General features: G+C 40.3%; 1 protein-coding gene across 1 annotated transcript in view; it reads right to left on the bottom strand.

Moving 5' to 3' along the window:
* The window catches only part of LOC150075054 (chitin synthase chs-2-like), a 255,891-nt gene that overhangs the window by 115,410 nt on the left and 122,305 nt on the right, over positions 1–18,176 (bottom strand). Inside the window, exon 6 of the mRNA XM_090389070.1 lies at positions 17,709–17,893. Within this exon, the coding sequence (XP_090245196.1) occupies positions 17,709–17,893 (185 nt within the window). The remainder of the gene's footprint in view (positions 1–17,708; positions 17,894–18,176) is intronic.

Below are 18,176 nucleotides of genomic sequence, written 5' to 3'. Positions count from 1 at the left end.
GAAACCTCATGTTGTTTAACTCAAAAATCCAACCCCCCCAAGTAGATCCAATGTAAATCAAGTCGCAGTCATTACACGAAATGCTATAGACGAGATCATGCGCTTGTTGAAAGGAAGAATTTGAAGAACCCTTCTTTAATAATGTATGTAATTTATTGGTTGGTCTAGCTACTACTTTCATATCTGTACCCTTACATAAATCATTTAATTTGTTATTCCAGTTTTCTACATATGGGACTATAATAAAATGATTTTTATCAATATTTGTTTTTGGATTGTTATTAGTTGTCTTTTCCTAGGCAATCAGTTTAACTTTATTAATAGAGGTAATTGGATAACCTCAATTTAGGAATCTCCTTGTTAGTTCCTCAATTTTCAACTGCAATCCCCTTTGTGTGGTGGAATATTTGAAAGCATTTAAAAACTGGTTAAGCATGATTGATTTTTTGTATGTGTATGGGTGGTAGCTATTGTAATAGCATGGCCATATTAGTAGGTTTTCTATAAATGCTAAAATTTAGTTTTCTCTTACCCTTTGTAGTGTAAAATTAAGTTGATAGATTTTGTATCTTCCTTCTCGGTTTCTAAAGTAACTTTTAGTCTCATATGGATATTATTAAAAACTTGTAAAATGGAATTTATGGTTGTCTGATTAGTTATGATGAGAACGCCGTATAAGCATCTGCCATAATATGAGACTTCTGGTATAAATGGATTCAAATATATACTCTCTATCTTGTCCACATATAATTCTGCAATAAGTCCACTAATACTAAGGCCCATTGGTAAGCCAAAAATCTGTCTATATATATATTTTTTTGAAATAAAATATAATTGGCAGAAACTAATATTTTAGTAAATTCAAAAATATTATCTTTGGGGAGCCTAGTGTTATTTATATTGATATTGCTGTCATTGAGCAGGTCTCAAACAACATCTAGTGTGTATGGAACATTTACATTGGTGTATAAAGATGTAACATCAAGAGAGTATAATTTGGTGTCCTTCTTAATTTTATGGTCTTTTAATGACATAGATGTTGTGCACTAACAGGATCTAGAAAAGTTGAACAGATGGGCTCAGAGGTGGTAAGTTTTAGTTTGGATTGGTTTTGGGTTTTATTGGTGCATCAGCAACTAAGGCTATAATGTGCCAGAACCAGATCATGTAAAAGAAAATATTTATATTTCAGTGACCTAAAAAATTAGGTCGCTACATCAAGATGTATAGAAATAAGGATATGTAAAAAGTTTATAAAGACAGTAACTTTTAAATACATGTAAAGATATTTAAACATTTTAAATAGCTAAAAATAGCTGATAAATTTGCATTGTCGGATAAAATCTGATTGAGTGTATGAGGCTCAGTCAGATGGCTAAAAGCAGTAAAATATAGATGATGTTCGTGCCTATAAAGTGGGTACTCGGATAAAATATGTCTTACTGTTAAAAAGGTGACATATTACTCAAACATAGGAGTGTCATCCGCCCTCAGCAGGAATGAATGAGTAAGATGACTGTGTCTTATGCAGAGGCAAGCTAGAACAACTTACTTTCGGCGGTTCCTGCGCAGACTCGAGAGTTTGTTCGTGACTTGCCCATGCCAAGATTGTTGGCACTGGAAGAGTAATCTTTTGCGTATTAACTGCCTGTAGTCTGTATAGGGGACTAACAGGCTACGATTCTTCTGGGGTTGCGGTGATTTGGCTGCAGCATCAGCCAGTTCAATACCCTTGATCCCAGTGTGGCTAGCATTCCAGCAGAAACGGATGTCAAAGGAACAATCAAAGAGAGAATGTAACATCCGCTGAACCTAGGTCAGGAAAGAACGAGGAGCATATTTCATCCCCGATAAAGCCTGTAGTATACTTAAGGAGTCTGTGTACACCATACACCTTTGGTAGTTGTGGGTTTTTATGTGGTTCAGGGCTAATTCAATTGCATACATCTACTGAGTATGTGCTGCATTTGTCGGGTATCTTCTCAGATATAGCATTATTTGAGAAGATGGTGGCAGACCCGACAGATAACTCCGACTTCGAGCCATCAGTGAAGACAGGCAAGAAGTCGGGATATTTAGCTGGGTGGGAGCATATAGTTTTTAGTATACAGAGTTCGAAGTGGTGGCCTTTCCCCACTTGTTAATAGAGAAACTGCACGGTGGTACTCGAGCATGCCACGGTGGAGCTGGTTGCATTGTGGATATGGCAACATTCTCTACGGTTATACTGAGTTCTCTGATTAGCTCCTGTACACGAATACCAAAGGGACGGTTGGCAGTCTGACGGGTGTTATAGAGATTTCCCATCGTGGCTCAAAAACGGATAGCCACGTGGGATGGCCTGGCAGGTGGCAAGTGAAGTTTAACATTGGCAAATGTAAAGTACTGCATATGGGAAGCAGTAACCCCAGAGTAACGTATCAACTGTGTGGTACTACACTGACAGTGGTTATGTTATTATTTGTTAGTTATTTGGTTTTTAGGAGCATTAGCAACTAAAGCCATATTGCTCCGGGATACGTGGTGGTCATTCCCTGACCTTTCTGCATCCTCCGTATTTGATGGTGACGGGCTCGAACCCCGGTCTAATCAAGAAACGTGTGCTACGCACTGCTGCTCCTTCCCACCTGGCTATGGAGGTGCCACACTGACAGTGGTAGAGAGTGAAAAGGACCTGGGGGTAATTGTGCAGGCAGATATGAAGTTTTCTGAGCAGTGCAGACATTCTGCAAGAGTAGCTCATGGTGCCTTGTCAATGATATACAGGAATTTGTTTAGCAAGGATAAGGATGTGATTATCCCCTTGTATAAGGCAATGGTCAAGCCACACCTTGAGTACTGTATACAGGTCTGGAGGCCTCATTTTAAAAAGGATGTAGAGCTGTTGGAATGAGTTGTTGCTTTCAACAGGCACCAGAGTGTAATGTGTATACAGAGCAGTGACTGACTGAACTTATGGCACTTCCATAGCTAGGTGGGCAGGAGCAGCAGTGCGAAGCACACGCTTCTTGGTTAGACCAGGGTTCGAGTCCACGACTAATTCTCCTAAAAACCAAATAACAAACAAACAAACAAACAAACAGACTGAACTTAGCAAGGCTTCAAGGGCAACAAGATTACTGAATGGAACAAAGGATTGCTCTTACGAAGAAAGGCTTAAGTTTTGCAAATTACAGTGTCTGGAGACTAGGCATCTGATTGAAGTAATCGAGATTATCTGATTGAGGTGTATAAAGCCTTGAATGGTTTGAGCATGCTCAATGCTGATGGGATTCTTCCTCTTGCTCAGAATACTCGCCTGAGAGGGCATAAATTCAAATTGAGGAAAGACAGTTGTAGGACAGATGTGTGGAAGTTTGCCTTTAGCCCAAGGGTGGTTGATTGCTGAAACAAACTTCCATCTGTCATTGTAGAAGTTGATAGCTTAAACAGATTCGAGGCAGAACTTTGTTTTGTTTGTTTTGTTGTTTGGTTTTTAGGAGCATTAGCAACTAAGGCCATATTGCTTCGGGGATATGCAGTGGTTATTCCCTGACTTTCCCGCATCCTCCATATTTGGTGGTCATGGGCTCGAACCCCGGTCTAATCAAGAAGCGTGTGGGAGGCAGAACTAGACAAACATTTGAAGGGTGTGTATTTTTTTTTTTTTGGCTGATGCCATAAAAGCTTGCTTTCTTGCGTCATGTGCCCTTGCTAATGCTAAAAACTCTGCCAAATCCACAACACATCACTATAGATGTGCTGTCAATTTGGATGTCCACTCCAGTTATCCACAGAAAACAATATTTGCTATTCTTTCTTCTCCTCTTGAAATATTACAGAGAACAGATCACAATGTTGCTTTCAACGGGCACCAGAGTGTAATGTGTATACAGAGCAGTGACTGACTGAACTTAGGGCACTTCCATAGCCAGGTGGGCAGGAGCAGCAGTGCGAAGCACACGCTTCTTGGTTAGACTAGGGTTCGAGTCCACGACTAATTCTCCTAAAAACCAAATAACAAACAAACAGACAGACTGAACTTAGCAACAGTTCAAGAAGAGTGTCGGAAATTATATCTTGAACATTTTTAAGAATTAGAAGCGATAGTGAACAATGTGAATGTGTCAAGGTGTGTTTGTTTTTATTGCAGTCTCCTGCCGACCAGGCTAGCTGGGTGGGTAAAGTGCCTGCCTGGCAACAAAAAGGTCGCCGGTTCGAATCCCGCCTCGGGCTTGGATCAAAGTACTGCAAAAACCTTGGGAGGTGCATTATGGCCATAGAACCCGATGCACCAACAACTACCAAAAAAAAAAAAAAAAAAAAAAAAAAAAAAAAATTGCAGTCTCCAGGATTTTTCCTATATGCTGCTGTAGTAATCACCCCAGGGGCTCATATCTGGTGAGTATGGGCTTGACACACCCAGGGTCCTGTGCTGGATATGATCATTCTTTCCTTTTTTGGTGATTCCCTTCTACTTCTGGATCTTCTTCTCTCTCTCTCTCTCTCTCACTCTCTCTCTCACACCGGGTAATTCACATTTGAAATGGCAAACGCGAAGGCCGGCAAGTGAATGTATGTAGGGTGCAAGTATGCGTGTTGTTATGTTGAGTGCCGGCACCTGGAGACTTTACAGCCAGGGAAAAGGGGATACCTGGTCCCCTGACTCCCAACCTTGGCCATGAGGAGGCATGCCAGGGACTACCCTTTAGCTGAAACTCTTACTGCGGCTATCAGACAAGCCTGGGAGCCCTAAGGTATTTAGGGAAATAAGAATGAAAAGTATGGGGATTGGAAGGGAAAGTTGGATAGAAAATAAGGGGAAGAAGAAATAGATATTCCCTGAAATAGAAGAGAAAAGTTTATAGAAAAAAGTGAAAAGTGGACTATATTCTATTTAAGTTTTTAAAATCTAATCTTATGATTCTTAGGCAAATTTGATAATAAAATTTAATAAAACCTAGTTTTGAAAAGAAAATGCTTAACAAGTTTTGCTACCAATCTATCAATAGCTACTAACTATTCAAATACCAAAACCTCAACAATCTAACCATTCATTTCTTCCCATCAAACAGACAATTGATTTCACCCACATTTTCATAACATACAGATTATATTTGCAAAAGTTAGCCACACCAAAATATCTGTTCAGCTATAGGATAACAGATATAATAACTACGTCAGCCAGTATGAATTTCCTTTCCTATAGCCAGAGTGAAGCCCAAGCACCCAAACACAAGAACAGCAGCTGATTTACATCCAATGAACAATGCAACTGTAAACCGTCATACCAACTTCAGTAAGTCTCATTATTCAGTATGAATAGTTCAATAAATTGAAAGTCAGTTTATAGACTGCAGTTTATCTTGAACTTGAGATCCTTTAAGAACATATCCTGAGCAATGTCCAATTAAAGTTTATGGTAGTACATTGTAACTTACAAATATCAAATTGACACCCAATGAAGAGCAGAAAACCAGACACATTCAGTTCATTTACATTTAATGTTCATCAATACCAATCAGTGTCAGTGTATATCTTAGTATGATATTGACTAGCACAGAACATTTTTATCTCTTCACCAAAACTTTTGGTAGCCACATCAATCTAATAATGTTTGTTATTTGGTTTTTAGGAGCATTAGCAACTAAGGCCATATTGCTCTGGGGATATGCGGTGGTCATTCCCTGACTTTTCCACATCCTCCATATTTGGTGGTCATGGGCTCGAACCCCGGTCTAATCAAGAAGCGTATGCTATGCACTGCTGCTCCTGCCCACCTGGCTATGGAGGCACCCCAAAAGATGGAAGTCTGTTCCACCAATCAACTACCTGCTGGCTAAAGGCAAACTTCCACACATCTATTCTACACTGTCTTTCCTCAATTTGAATTTATGCCCTCTCCGGTGATTATTCTGAGCAAGAGGAAGAATCCCATCAGCATTGAGCATGCTCAAACCATTCAAGGCTTTATACATCTCAATTAGATCACCTCGCGGGTGCCTAGTCTCCAGACACTGTAATCTGCAAAATGTAAGCCTTTCTTCGCAAGAGCAACCCTTCATTCCATTCACTAATCTTGTTGTCCTTCTCTGTACTCGTTCCAACAGATCTACATCTTTCTTAAAATGAGGCCTCCAGACCTGTATACAGTACTCAAGGTGTGGCCTGACCATTGCCTTATACAAGGGGATAATCACCTCCTTATCCCTGCTAGAAAAATTCCTGTATATCATTGACAAAACACCATGAGCTACTCTTGCAGACCGTCTGCACTCTCAGAAAACTTCATATCTGCCTGCACAATTACTCTAGGTCCTTTTCATTCTCTACCACTGTCACTCGTTCCAACAGATCTACATCTTTCTTAAAATGAGGCCTCCAGACCTGTATACAGTACTCAAGGTGTGGCCTGACCATTGCCTTATACAAGAGGATAATCACCTCCTTATCCCTGCTAGAAAAATTCCTGTATATCATTGACAAAACACCATGAGCTACTCTTGCAGACCGTCTGCACTCTCAGAAAACTTCATATCTGCCTGCACAATTACTCCAGGTCCTTTTCATTCTCTACCACTGTCAGGGTATTACCACAGAGTAGATATACAGAGTAACATATCTGATATACGTTACTCTCGGGTTACTGCTTTCCATATGTAATACTTTACATTTGTCAATGTTAAATTTCATTTGCCACCTCTCAGCCCATCTGCTCAACTTTTCTAGATCCTGTTGCAGCAGCGTACTATCATTAGTTTCCTTAACAACCCTACCAACCTTCGTATCATCTGCAAACGTGGACATTAAGCCTGATATACCATCATCAATATCATTTATAAATACAGAAAACAACAATGGACCCAACACTGAACCCTGAGGGACTCCACTAATAACATTAGTTATAATTACTGATACTGTTAAGGTATATTAGGCGTAATGTTTGCAAATGATACAAAAGGTGGCAGGTGGTTAATGACAGTAATCAAGGTATGCTGTTCACACAAAAGATTTAGAAAAATTAGGCAGAAAAGCTGATAAATGGCAACTGAAATTTAACTTTGACAAATGTAGGGTACATATGGGTAGCAGTGCAGACAGGCTGCCAGGACAGCTCATGAAGTTTTATCAATATTATACAGGAAATTTTGTAGCAGGGATAAGGAGATAATTACAAGTCTGGAGGTGTCATTTTAGGAAGGTTGCATAATCTACTAAAACAAAAGATGCAGAGAAGAGTAATGAGGAGAACAAAACTGTGCTCTTATCAAGAAAGGCTTCAGTTCTGCAAATTGCAATGTCTAGAGACTAGGCTCACTTATCAGCTGATCTGACTGAAGTGTTTATTGTTCAAATAACATCTGTTCCAGGAAATTTAATGGAGGCTCTGGTTAAAGAAGCACTGCAGGATCATCTAGACACGACTTCAGTTATAGCTTGGACACAGCATGGTTTTGTTGGGGGGAAGGTCTTGCCTGACCAACTTGATTGGATACTGTGATGCAGTCACAAAAGAATTGGATGCAGGGAATAACTGAAATTATATATTTGGATCTTGGAAAAGTTTTTGATGCTGTTCCGCATGAAGGACTGCTGCACAAGTTGCAGCGGTGTGGCATTGGAGGCGGGTTGCTGCTGTGGGTGAGGGGGGGACAGAGAGTGGTGGTCAATGCACGCTGCTCATCGTGGACTGATGTTGTTTGTGGAGTTCCTCGGGGTTCGGTGTTCAATCCATTGTTGTTTTCTGTGTTTGTGAATGATATTGATGATGGTATCAGGCTTGGTGTCCGGGTTTTCGGACGGTGCAGGGGTTGGCGGTGTTGTTGAGGACACTACTGATGCTATGCTGCTGCTGCAACAGGATCTGGAAAGGATGGGCTGAGAGGTGGCGGATGAGGTTTGGCATTGACAAATGTAGGGTGCTACATATGGGAAAAAGCAACCCCAGAGCAACGTATCAGCTCTGTGGTGCTGCACTGACAGTGGTGGAGAGTGAGAGGGATCTGGGGGTTGTTGTGCGGGCGGATGTGGAGTTCTCTGGGTGGTGCGGACGGGCTGCAGGAGTAGCTCATGGTGTCTCAAAGAGGTTATTGTTCCCTTGTGTAGGGCAGTGGTCGGGCCGCACCTTGGGTGCTGTATACGGGTCTGGAGGCCTCATTTCGGGAGGGATGTGGAGCTCCTGGAGCGGGTGCGGACAGGGGCGGCAGAATAATCACCTGAGAGGGTATGGATTCAGATTGAGGAAAGACAGATGTAGGAGTGATGTGCAGAAATTTGCCTTTAGCCAGTGGGTAGTTGGTTGCTGGAACAGACTGCCATCCCTTGTTGTGGAAATTGATAGCCTAAATAAATTTAAGGCTCAGCCGGACAGGTATTTCGAACGAATGGAGGGGTAAAATGGAATTGGGGGGTTTTTTTTTTTTTTTCTTTTTGGCTGATGCTGCATAAGCTTGCTTTCTTGCATCATATGCCTCTACTACTGCTAATGCTAACTTTGTTGTTGTAAATTGGAGAAGGCTGGTTGCAGGATACACGAGTAGATATTTGTCTTCAGTCAGCAGATGCTTGATTGCTAGAACAAACATCCAGCCATAAGTAGCAGCAGTAGTAGTAGATGAAAATGATGCAAGAAAACAAGCTTATAGCATTAGCCAAAAAAAAAAAAAAAAAAAACAAAACTACACACTTCTACCATCCATACCCTCAAATATTTTGTTCTAGTTCTTCCTTGAATTTATTCAAACATCCACTTTCACCCAACGATTCGTGGCAGAGAAGAAAAATGCATGGGAAGCATATAAACTATACTGGTCAACACAAAGTGTTATGAAAATGAAAATACCCAATTCCGACTAATTTTATGCTGCAGAACACAAAAATCACATTAAAATTTGTCGACTGACTGTAATTTTTGAATTACACTTTGGTCTCATATTAGCAAGTTACTCTACATTATCAACTATGGTTCTCAAAAAAAGCAAGGCAACACTGGAATTTCATTACCACCGTGCTCTTATCGCATGATAAGTTGTCACCTCAAATGCATCTTCAACTCTGTTACAGTAATTCTTGAATATGATTAGGTACTGGGTGATGTGTTCTCAGTTAATGGTTGTTCTCTGTCAGATTTCTACTTTTTGCACAGCATTTGTGTTGTGTAAGATTAATATGCCCAGTAATTGTGTTAATAGTCCAAATGACTTCTGTTACGTATGTGGAGAAGTCACGTTAGCTTCAAGATAGCTCGAGCCATAAAAAAAGGCCTACTACTTTTGGGTGTAAAGTAGGCAAACTGGACAAGAACTGGGCTCCACACATATGCTGCACTACTTGTTCATCAAAACTCAATGTTTGGGTAAATTCAAAGGGACGTTTTATGCCTTTGACAGTGCCCATGATATGGAGGGAGCCAAAAAATCACATCACAGACTGTTACTTCTGTATGGTGCCTCCTATTAGAAAAGGGATGACAATGAAGAAAAAGTGGACAGTGATGTACCCAAATATACTATCTACAATTCAGACCAGAGCAGCAAAGCAAAACACTCCAGCTAAATGGAGTGCTGTGGCTCAGGGGAGAACTGAGGGGGGGCAGTTGCCCTCTGAATTACAGGCTTTTAAAATGCACTGCTTGCTTGATGTTTGTGGAGAAATCAAGTACGGGAAATGATATTGCCAAGGGGGATGTCTTTGTGTGCGCGAGATGTAAGGGGTGTGAGGAAATGAGGCGACAACTCAGCATTGTTATGGACCTATATGAGAGCTTGAAGGACCAGGGTGGATGCCCTCGAAGGATCTAAATTGAGGGGCCCATCAAGTTCTCAGCTGTCCACATCAATGCTAGAGCTTCCACTTGATCATCACGCAACACAGGGGCAACCCCCAAGGCAGAATGCGCTGGCCCCACAGGAACTAGTAGTTGTTGGTGACTCTATTGTCAGGAAAACAGGGAACATGCTATATAAAAAGGATAGGTGGAACAGGACTAGGGTATGTCTGCCAGGGGCAAAGATTGACAACGTTGTAGAGCATAAAAAATCTTTTAAGGGCACAAAAGGTGATATTGTTCTACATGTTGGCACTAATGATATTAAAAGTAGGAGACCGGCAGAATCACTTAACAAGTACAGGTTACTGTTGAAAAAAGCCGTGAATTAGGGTTGAATTTGAAAGTGTCTGCAATTCTACCCAGACACGATAGGAGGGAGTATACGATGAGAGCCTTGGAAAGATCAATTCGGCTCTGGAAAGATTGTGCAAGGCTCAAGGGGTAGAATTTTTTCCAGCCTGGTCTGTACTTGTTAACAGGAGAGACTGCTTTTACAGGGATGGGATGCACTTAAATAGAAAGGGTGCAAGAATATTTGCTGATGCTATTGAGGCAATGTTAGGTGGGTCGGAAAACTGTTAGCTTGGAGGGGATACAAAGACTAATAGATTAACAGTTTGTTATGTTTGTTTGTTATTTGGTTTTTATGAGCATTAGTAACTGAGGCCATATTGCTCGGGGAATATGCAGTGGTCATTCCCTGACCTTTCCGCATCCTCCATATTTGGTGGTGATGGGCTCGAACCCCGGTCTAATCAAGAAGCGTGTGCTACGCACTGCTGCTCCTTCCCACCTGGCTACGGAGGCACCTAGAGATTAACAGTTGCCACTGGCAGAGGGGAAAGTGATTCTTGCACTGCTTCTATTGGAATGAGCAGCAGCCTAGAAAACAAGATGCAGTGTATTTCAGAGACTGCTGGGAGTCATTACGATACAAGTAAACACATGGGTTGCTTTAGCGTAGCTAATAATAAGAAGAGGTGCATGTATACTTGCATGTACACCAACGTTAGGAGTTTGGTAAATAAATTTGATGAATTTGAGGTGTTGCTCAAAACATAAAAGGCAGATATTGTTGGGATATTAGAGACGTGGTGTCACACAGATATAAGGAATGCAGAACTAAAATTTGAGGAGTACAATGTGTACAGGCAGCATAGAAAGGGAGCAGGGGTTATGCTATTAGTTAAGAAACACAAAATCCAAGCAAGTTAAGCCAGTTGATATCACTGGACAGTGCAGTGTCGAGTCAGTTTGGTGTTACATAAGCATTGAGAGATCAAAATTGAGAGCAGGAGTGTGTTATAGGGCTAATGACTCTGATGAGTATAATAAGAAACTGTACAGGGAAATAGAGTGGGCCAGTAAGTCAGAGAGTCTTATAATGGGGGATTTTAATTTCCCAGATATTGATTGAAATTTGTGGTTTGGTCACTCACACATTAGCAAGGCTTTTGTGGATTTATTGGATGATTGTTTTCTACATCAGCATGTCTGGGAGGCAACTAGAGGGAGTTCCTTTATCTGCAGATAAAGGAACCACTAGGTGTCAGTGATCACAATGTGCTGAAGTGGGATTTACTCAAAGAGGTAAATACCATCAGGGGTAAAGAGAAGGATTTTTGCTTTTGTAAAGGTGACTGTGGTGGTCTGAGACAGTATTTAAATTCTATATGGTGGGACCAACTGATGATGTTACCAACAGCAAATTCAAAATGGGAAGCATTCAAAGAATTAATCTTGGAAGCTACTAGGATTTACATACAAACTAAGAAATATTGTTCAAGGTTTAGGCCTGAATGGATGTTAAATGATCTCACGAGACATACGGCAGAGGAAAAAAATGCATGGGATACATATAAATTAATGGGTGACATGTAAGCTTATGATAGATATACGCTGGTCTGTAACCAAGTCGCAAAGGAGATTAGGCAGGCAAAGGCAGATTATGAGAAATCCTTGGCAAAGGATGCAAAGGAAAACAACAAAGAGTTCTTTACTAGAAGGAAAGGGATGAATCAGATTGGTCCACTGGATATTGATGGTTGAACTGTTGATGATCCTGCTCAGGCGGCTAACAAACTAAATAAGTATTTTGCATCTATATTCACACATCAGGAGTTATTCAGGGAGGGGAATGCCAGAGGTGAATTGAACTCTGGCAGTGAGCTAGATGATTTTGTAATAACTGAGAGGAAAGTAGAGGAGAAATTGTTGAAGATAAACATAAAAAAGGCACCTGGGGTGGAGGGGATCTATCCAGTTATATTAAAGGAGGTAGCAAAGGAAGTAAGCAAACCCTTAGCCATAATTAAGAGAGGTTCTTTGGGCTCAGGGGAGGTACCCATAGACTGGAGTTGTGCAAATGTGACCCCAATTCACAAAGGAGAATAAAAAGGCGACACAAGTAATTATAGACCTGTTAGTTTAACTTCTATTCCAGGAAAATTAATGGAGGCACTGGTTAAAGAAGCACTGCAGAATCACCTAGACAAAACTTCAGTTATAGCTCGGACACAGCGTGGTTTTGTTAAGGGTAAGTCTTGCATGACCAGTTTGATTGGTTGTTTGTTGGTTATTTGGTTTTTAGGAGCATTAGCATCTAAGGCCATATTGCTCCGGGAATATGTGGTGGTCATTCCCTGACCTTTCCACATCCTCCGTATTTGTTGGTGATGGACTCAAACCCTGGTCTAATCAAGAAGCGTGTGCTATGCACTGCTGCTCCTTCCTACTTGGCTACGGAGGCACTCCAATTTGATTGGATACTATGATGTGGTCACAAAGGAGCTGGATGCAGGGAACCACTTTATATCATATATTTGGGTCTTAGAAAGGCTTTTGATACAGTTGCAAATGGAAGACTGCTGAACAAATTGGAGTAGTGTGGCACTATAGGCAAATTGCTGGTATGGATAAAGGGATGGTTGTTGTTACGATTTGTTTTTTGGTTTTTAGGAGCATTAGCAACTAAGGCCATATTGCTCCGGGGATATGTAGTGGTCATTCCCTGACTTTTCCGCATCCTCTGTATTTGGTGGTCAAGGAGCGTGTGCTATATGCACTGCTGCTACTTGCCACCTGGCTACGGAGGCGGCTAAAGGGATAGTTGAGTGGGAGAAGACAGAGGGTAGTAATCAATGGACACTGCTCATCCTGGACTAATATTATTAGTGGAGTCCCTCACGGTTCAGTGTTGGGTACATTGTTGTTTTCTCTATTTAGAAATGATATTGATGATGGTATATCAAGCTTAATGTCCAAGTTTTCAGATGATACAAAGGTTGGCAGGATTGTTAAGGACACTAATGACAGTACGCTGCTGCTGCTGCTGCAACAGGATCTAGAAAAGTTGAGCAGGTGGGCTGAGAGGTGGCAAATTAAGTTTAACATTGACAAATGTAAAGTACTACATATGGGAAGCAGTAACTCCAGAGTGATGTATTGACTCTGTGGTACTACACTGACAGTGGTAGAGAACGAAAAGGACCTGGGGGTAATTGTGCAGGCAGATATGGATTTTTCTAAGCAGTGCAGACAGTCTGCAAGAGTGGCTCATAGTGTCTTGCCAATGATATACAGCAATTTTTCTAGCAGGGATAAGGAGGTGATTATCCCCTTGTATTAGGCAATGGTCAGGTCACACCTTGAGTACTGTATACAGGTCTGAAGGCCTCATTTTATGAAGGCTGTAGAGCTGTTGGAACGAGTACAGAGAAGGGCAACAAGATTAGTGAGTGGTACAAAGGGTTGCTCTTACGAAGAAAGGCTTAAGTTTTGCAAATTACAGTGTCTTGAGACTAGGCACCTGCAAGGTGACCTGATTGAGGTGTATAAAGCCTTGAATGGTTTGAGCATGCTCAATGTTGATGGGATTCTTCCTCTTGCTCAGAATAATCACCTGAGAGGGCATAAATTCAAATTGAGTAAAGACAAATGTAGGATAGATGTGCAGAAGTTTGCCGTTAGCCAGCGGGTAGTTGGTTGGTGGAATAGACTTCCATCTTTTGTTGTGGAAGCTGATAGCCTAAATAAATTTAAGGCGGAGCTGGACAGGTATTTGGAGCGAATGGAGGGGTGAAATGGGGCAGTTTTTTTTTTTTTTTTTTTTTCTTGGCTGATGCTGTATAAGCTTGCTTTCTTGCATCATATGCCTCTACTAATGCTAATGCATCATGTTCCTCACAGAGTAGTACCACCTATTCCTGAACCACCTGACCATTTATCTGAAATAGGTGAAGATACCGATAATCATCAAATCAACTTGATACACACAAAGAAGAACAGCCTCCATCTGTATCAAGGGATCCACCATTTTGTCCAAACCTTTATCCTTCTGAACCACATAAGATCACAGAGCGTGAGCTTTAAAATGTCATCAGGGATCTCAAATTGCTGAAGAATAAGGCAGAGATTTTGGCCTCAAGGCTCCAACAGCGAAATCTTCTAGATCAATCTGTGAAAGTGACAACATTTCGTACTCAAAATAAAAATTATGATAAATTGTATCACTTCAACTCACTGTTTGTAAGGATGTTGATAGTCTAATGGCAGCGATGAACATGAGGCATGTTCCCAAAGAGTGGTGACTATTTATAGACGCTTCTAAGGTTAGCCTTAAGGCTGTATTATTACACAATGAAAATATGCTACCTTCAATACATATGGCATATGCCATCCACAAAAAAAAAAAAAGAAACATGCAAACATGGAGAACATTCTCTCATTATCAGAAGTATTAGTGGCAAATATATGGTGATTTAAAGGTAATCACCATTTTATTAGGACTACAAGAGGGTTACATTAAGTATTGCTTTCTCTGTGAGTGGGATAGTGGTGCCAAGGATATGCACTACGAGAAGTGGAGTCAACCTCGATGAAAATCATTAACGCCTGGAATGAAGAATGTAGCATTTGAACCTCTGGTAGATCCAAATAAAGTTTTGCTTCCACCATTCCACATCAAATTAGGGCTCATGGAAAATTTTGTGAAGGCTTTGGAAGTGAATAGTTCTGCATTCACATACTTGCAAGAGAAATTTCCAAGCTGTAGTACAGATAAGATTAAGGTTTTCATTAGTCCACAAATAAGGAACTTTTCAAAGACAAACAGTTCGAATGTGTCCTTAGTGATAGAGAAAAATCAGCATGGAAAGCCTTTCAAAATGTTTCAACTGGTTTTTGAGGAAATGTTAATGTCAGGAACTACATGCAGCTTGTGGAAGATCTCATTACTTCTTACAAAAACCTGGAGTGCAACATGTCATTGAAGATGCATTTCTTGCACTCCCACCTAGATGAAGAAACATTTCTTGCACTCTCACACAGTTTTTCTCTCCTGCTGTTATGTTATTTGGTTTTTAGGACCATTAGCAACTAAGGCCATATTGCTCCGGGATATGCGGTGGTCATTCCCTGAATGACCTTTCCGCATCCTCCGTATTTGGTGGTGACGGGCTCGAACCCCGGTCTAATCAAGAAGCGTGTGCTACGCACTGCTGCTCCTTCCCACCTGGCTACGGAGGCGCCCGGTTTCTCTCCTGCAAAACTGTGGTGCTGTCAGTGATGAACATGGTGAGGGATTCCATTAAAATATCACAGCGATGGAACAAAGATACAAAAGCATATGGAGTGCCACCATGTTAGCCAATTATTGTTGGATGATGAAAAGGGATGTTCCCGAAGCTGAATACAAGCAAACAGCAAAAAGGTCCAGTGTTTGATACAGGTACGTTTGTAGCTACAGCTTACTGCTGTATAAATAAAAAATACCTTGAATAAATATAAAAAAACTACTTTTTTCAAAAATAACAGCCAATCTACTATTTTAAGCACTATTTCTGTGTTTAGCACCCCAAAATCTATAAAGTAAACTTACTTTCATGCCCATAACAAGATTTGACCCAAAATTTGTTGTTCAGTGTTATCAGGCAGCACAGAAGCCTGTGGTCATCATCATCAGCCATTTTCAATCCACTGCAGGATGAAGGCCTCTCCAGCAACTTTCCAGTTCCTTCTGTTTTGTGCAATGGCCATCCATTTACTACCCACAAACTCATGAATTTCATCTGTCCATCTCCATCGTTGTCTTCTAGGTTTTCTTCTAGCTCCTCTTGGGTACCATTCTGTTATTCTCTTATTCCATCTGTTATCATGTCTTTGAGCTATGTGTCCTGCCCAAGACCATTTTAATTCTTTAGTTTTGATAAGAACATCCTTTACTTGAGTTTGCTGCCTAATCCATGTATTTCTCTTCTTATCTAACAGTCTGATTCTCAATATAATTCTTTTCATTCTTCTCTTCCATTCTTTTGGTGAGTGCCCAAGTTTCACTTCCATAAGTCATGGTGGGTATTTTTCATTGGATTTTACGTTTCAGACAAATTGGGATATTGGGATAAGCTTATGGCAGATATAAGCTAATCTGTAATAAAGTCAAATAGTCAAGTAAAATACACGATATTATTATTATTATTATTATTAGTAGTAGTAGTCATATAGTGCAAGGAAGCCTGAGGCTTATGGTGCACCAGCGGAAAAAATTTCCAAGTAACACTGCAGGGGTAGAGAGAGAGAGAGTCAGAAGTAGAAGGAATTACCAAGAAAGAGAAGAATGACGATATTCAGCTCAGGACCCTGGGTGTGCCAAGCCCATACTCACCAGATGTGAGCCCCTGGGGAAGGGGCTCACATCTGGTGAGTATATTTGTGGCAAAAGATGCAAAGGGAAACAGCAAAGGCTTCTTTATTTATGTAAGCTCTAGAAGGAAGGGGATGAATCAGGTTGGTCCACTTGACATCGATGATTCGACTGATGATGATCATGCTCAGATAGCTGACAACCTGAATGAATATTTTGCATCTACATTCACACATGAGGGATTCTTTAGGGAAGGGGATGCTGGAAGTTTATCAACCTCTAACAGGGGGCTAAATAATTTTGTAATAACTAAGAGAAAAGTGGATGAGAAAATGTTGAAGTTAGAAAAGCACCAGGGATAAATGGGATTTATTCAATTATATTAAGGGAGGCAGCCAGGGCAGTAAACAAACCCTTGGCCATAATTAATGAAAGCATCCTTGGATTCAGGGGAGGTCCCTATGGACTGAAGAAGTACAAAATATATACCCAATCCATAAAGAGAGATCAAAAGATGACATGAGTAATTAAAGATCTGTTAGCTTAATGACTGTTCCACATCTTACTGGTTAAAGAAGTATGTAGAGTATGTAGAAGTATGTAGAAAGGATGTAAAGCTGCTGGAACGGATGCAAAAAGGGGAACGAGACTGGTGAAGGGGAATAAAAGGGTGCTCTTACCTAGAAAGGCTTCTGTTCTGTAAATTGCTGCATCTGAAGACCAGGCACCTATGGGGAGATCTAATTAAGGTGTTTAAAGCTTTGACTGGAATGAGTAACCTGATGTCTTCCACCTGCTGAGACTACACACACGAGGGGGCATAAATTCAAGTTGAAGAAGGATGGCTGCAGGATAAATGTGTAGAAGTTTGCCAAAAGCCAGCAGGTGGCTTTTGGCAAACAGGCTTCCATCTGTTGCTGTGGAAGTGGATGGGTTGAATAAATTCAAGGGAGAACTGGACAAATTCTTGGAAAGTATGGATGGGTAAACTGTTTTTTTTTTTTTTATTGGCCGATGCTATATAAACTTGCTTTCTTGCATCGTTTGCAATTGTTACTACCTATGATCAATTTTTCTTAATTTCATATAAGTGAGATAATCTGCAGAAATGAATGCTGTTTCTTCACCAGTTATGAGTACTTGTACTGTGTTACACAAAATTATACTTTAAGGCATTTTTGTGTAAAAGTAAATGGAATAACCTTTATAATTAAATATGTTGGAATATCTAAAATTGTACTACTTATATAGATTACTTACCTCATGATGGATTTTAACATCTGAATCATTTCTTCTTCCGTCTCATGCCACATAGTTGCACATGCATAAATGCGGGTTACAGCTAAAGTACTACTTTCTATGTATGTCTCTGATATGCCTTCAGCTCTCTCATACATTTCGAGGTCCTGGGAAGGACTGTTTTCATAGAAGTAAGATGAAAGAGCCTATGTTAAAATGAAATAAAATCAATTTTTTATTATGACATCAGGGAACTACAGATTATTATTGAACTATTTCAATATCTGCATTGAAACATTCCTCTCTGTAAATCTATTGTTATTCTCCTAAATATCAAACTCTTTCTTTGATCTTCTAAAGTGTTAATTATAAATGTTATCTCTTACCTGAATTGTGTATAATCTTTATTATTAATAATAATAATAATTATTATTATTTGTTTAGTTTTATTAATTTATTTTTTAGTCCCTTGTTTAAGTTGCTGTCACT

This window comes from Mastigoproctus giganteus, chromosome 14 (genome assembly GCF_048544385.1).
Source record: "Mastigoproctus giganteus isolate SK-2022 chromosome 14, ASM4854438v1, whole genome shotgun sequence".
NCBI classification, from domain to species: domain Eukaryota; kingdom Metazoa; phylum Arthropoda; class Arachnida; order Uropygi; family Thelyphonidae; genus Mastigoproctus; species Mastigoproctus giganteus.
The sequence above is the reverse complement of the archived record's forward strand: the minus strand, read 5'-3'. Positions and strand labels throughout refer to the sequence as shown.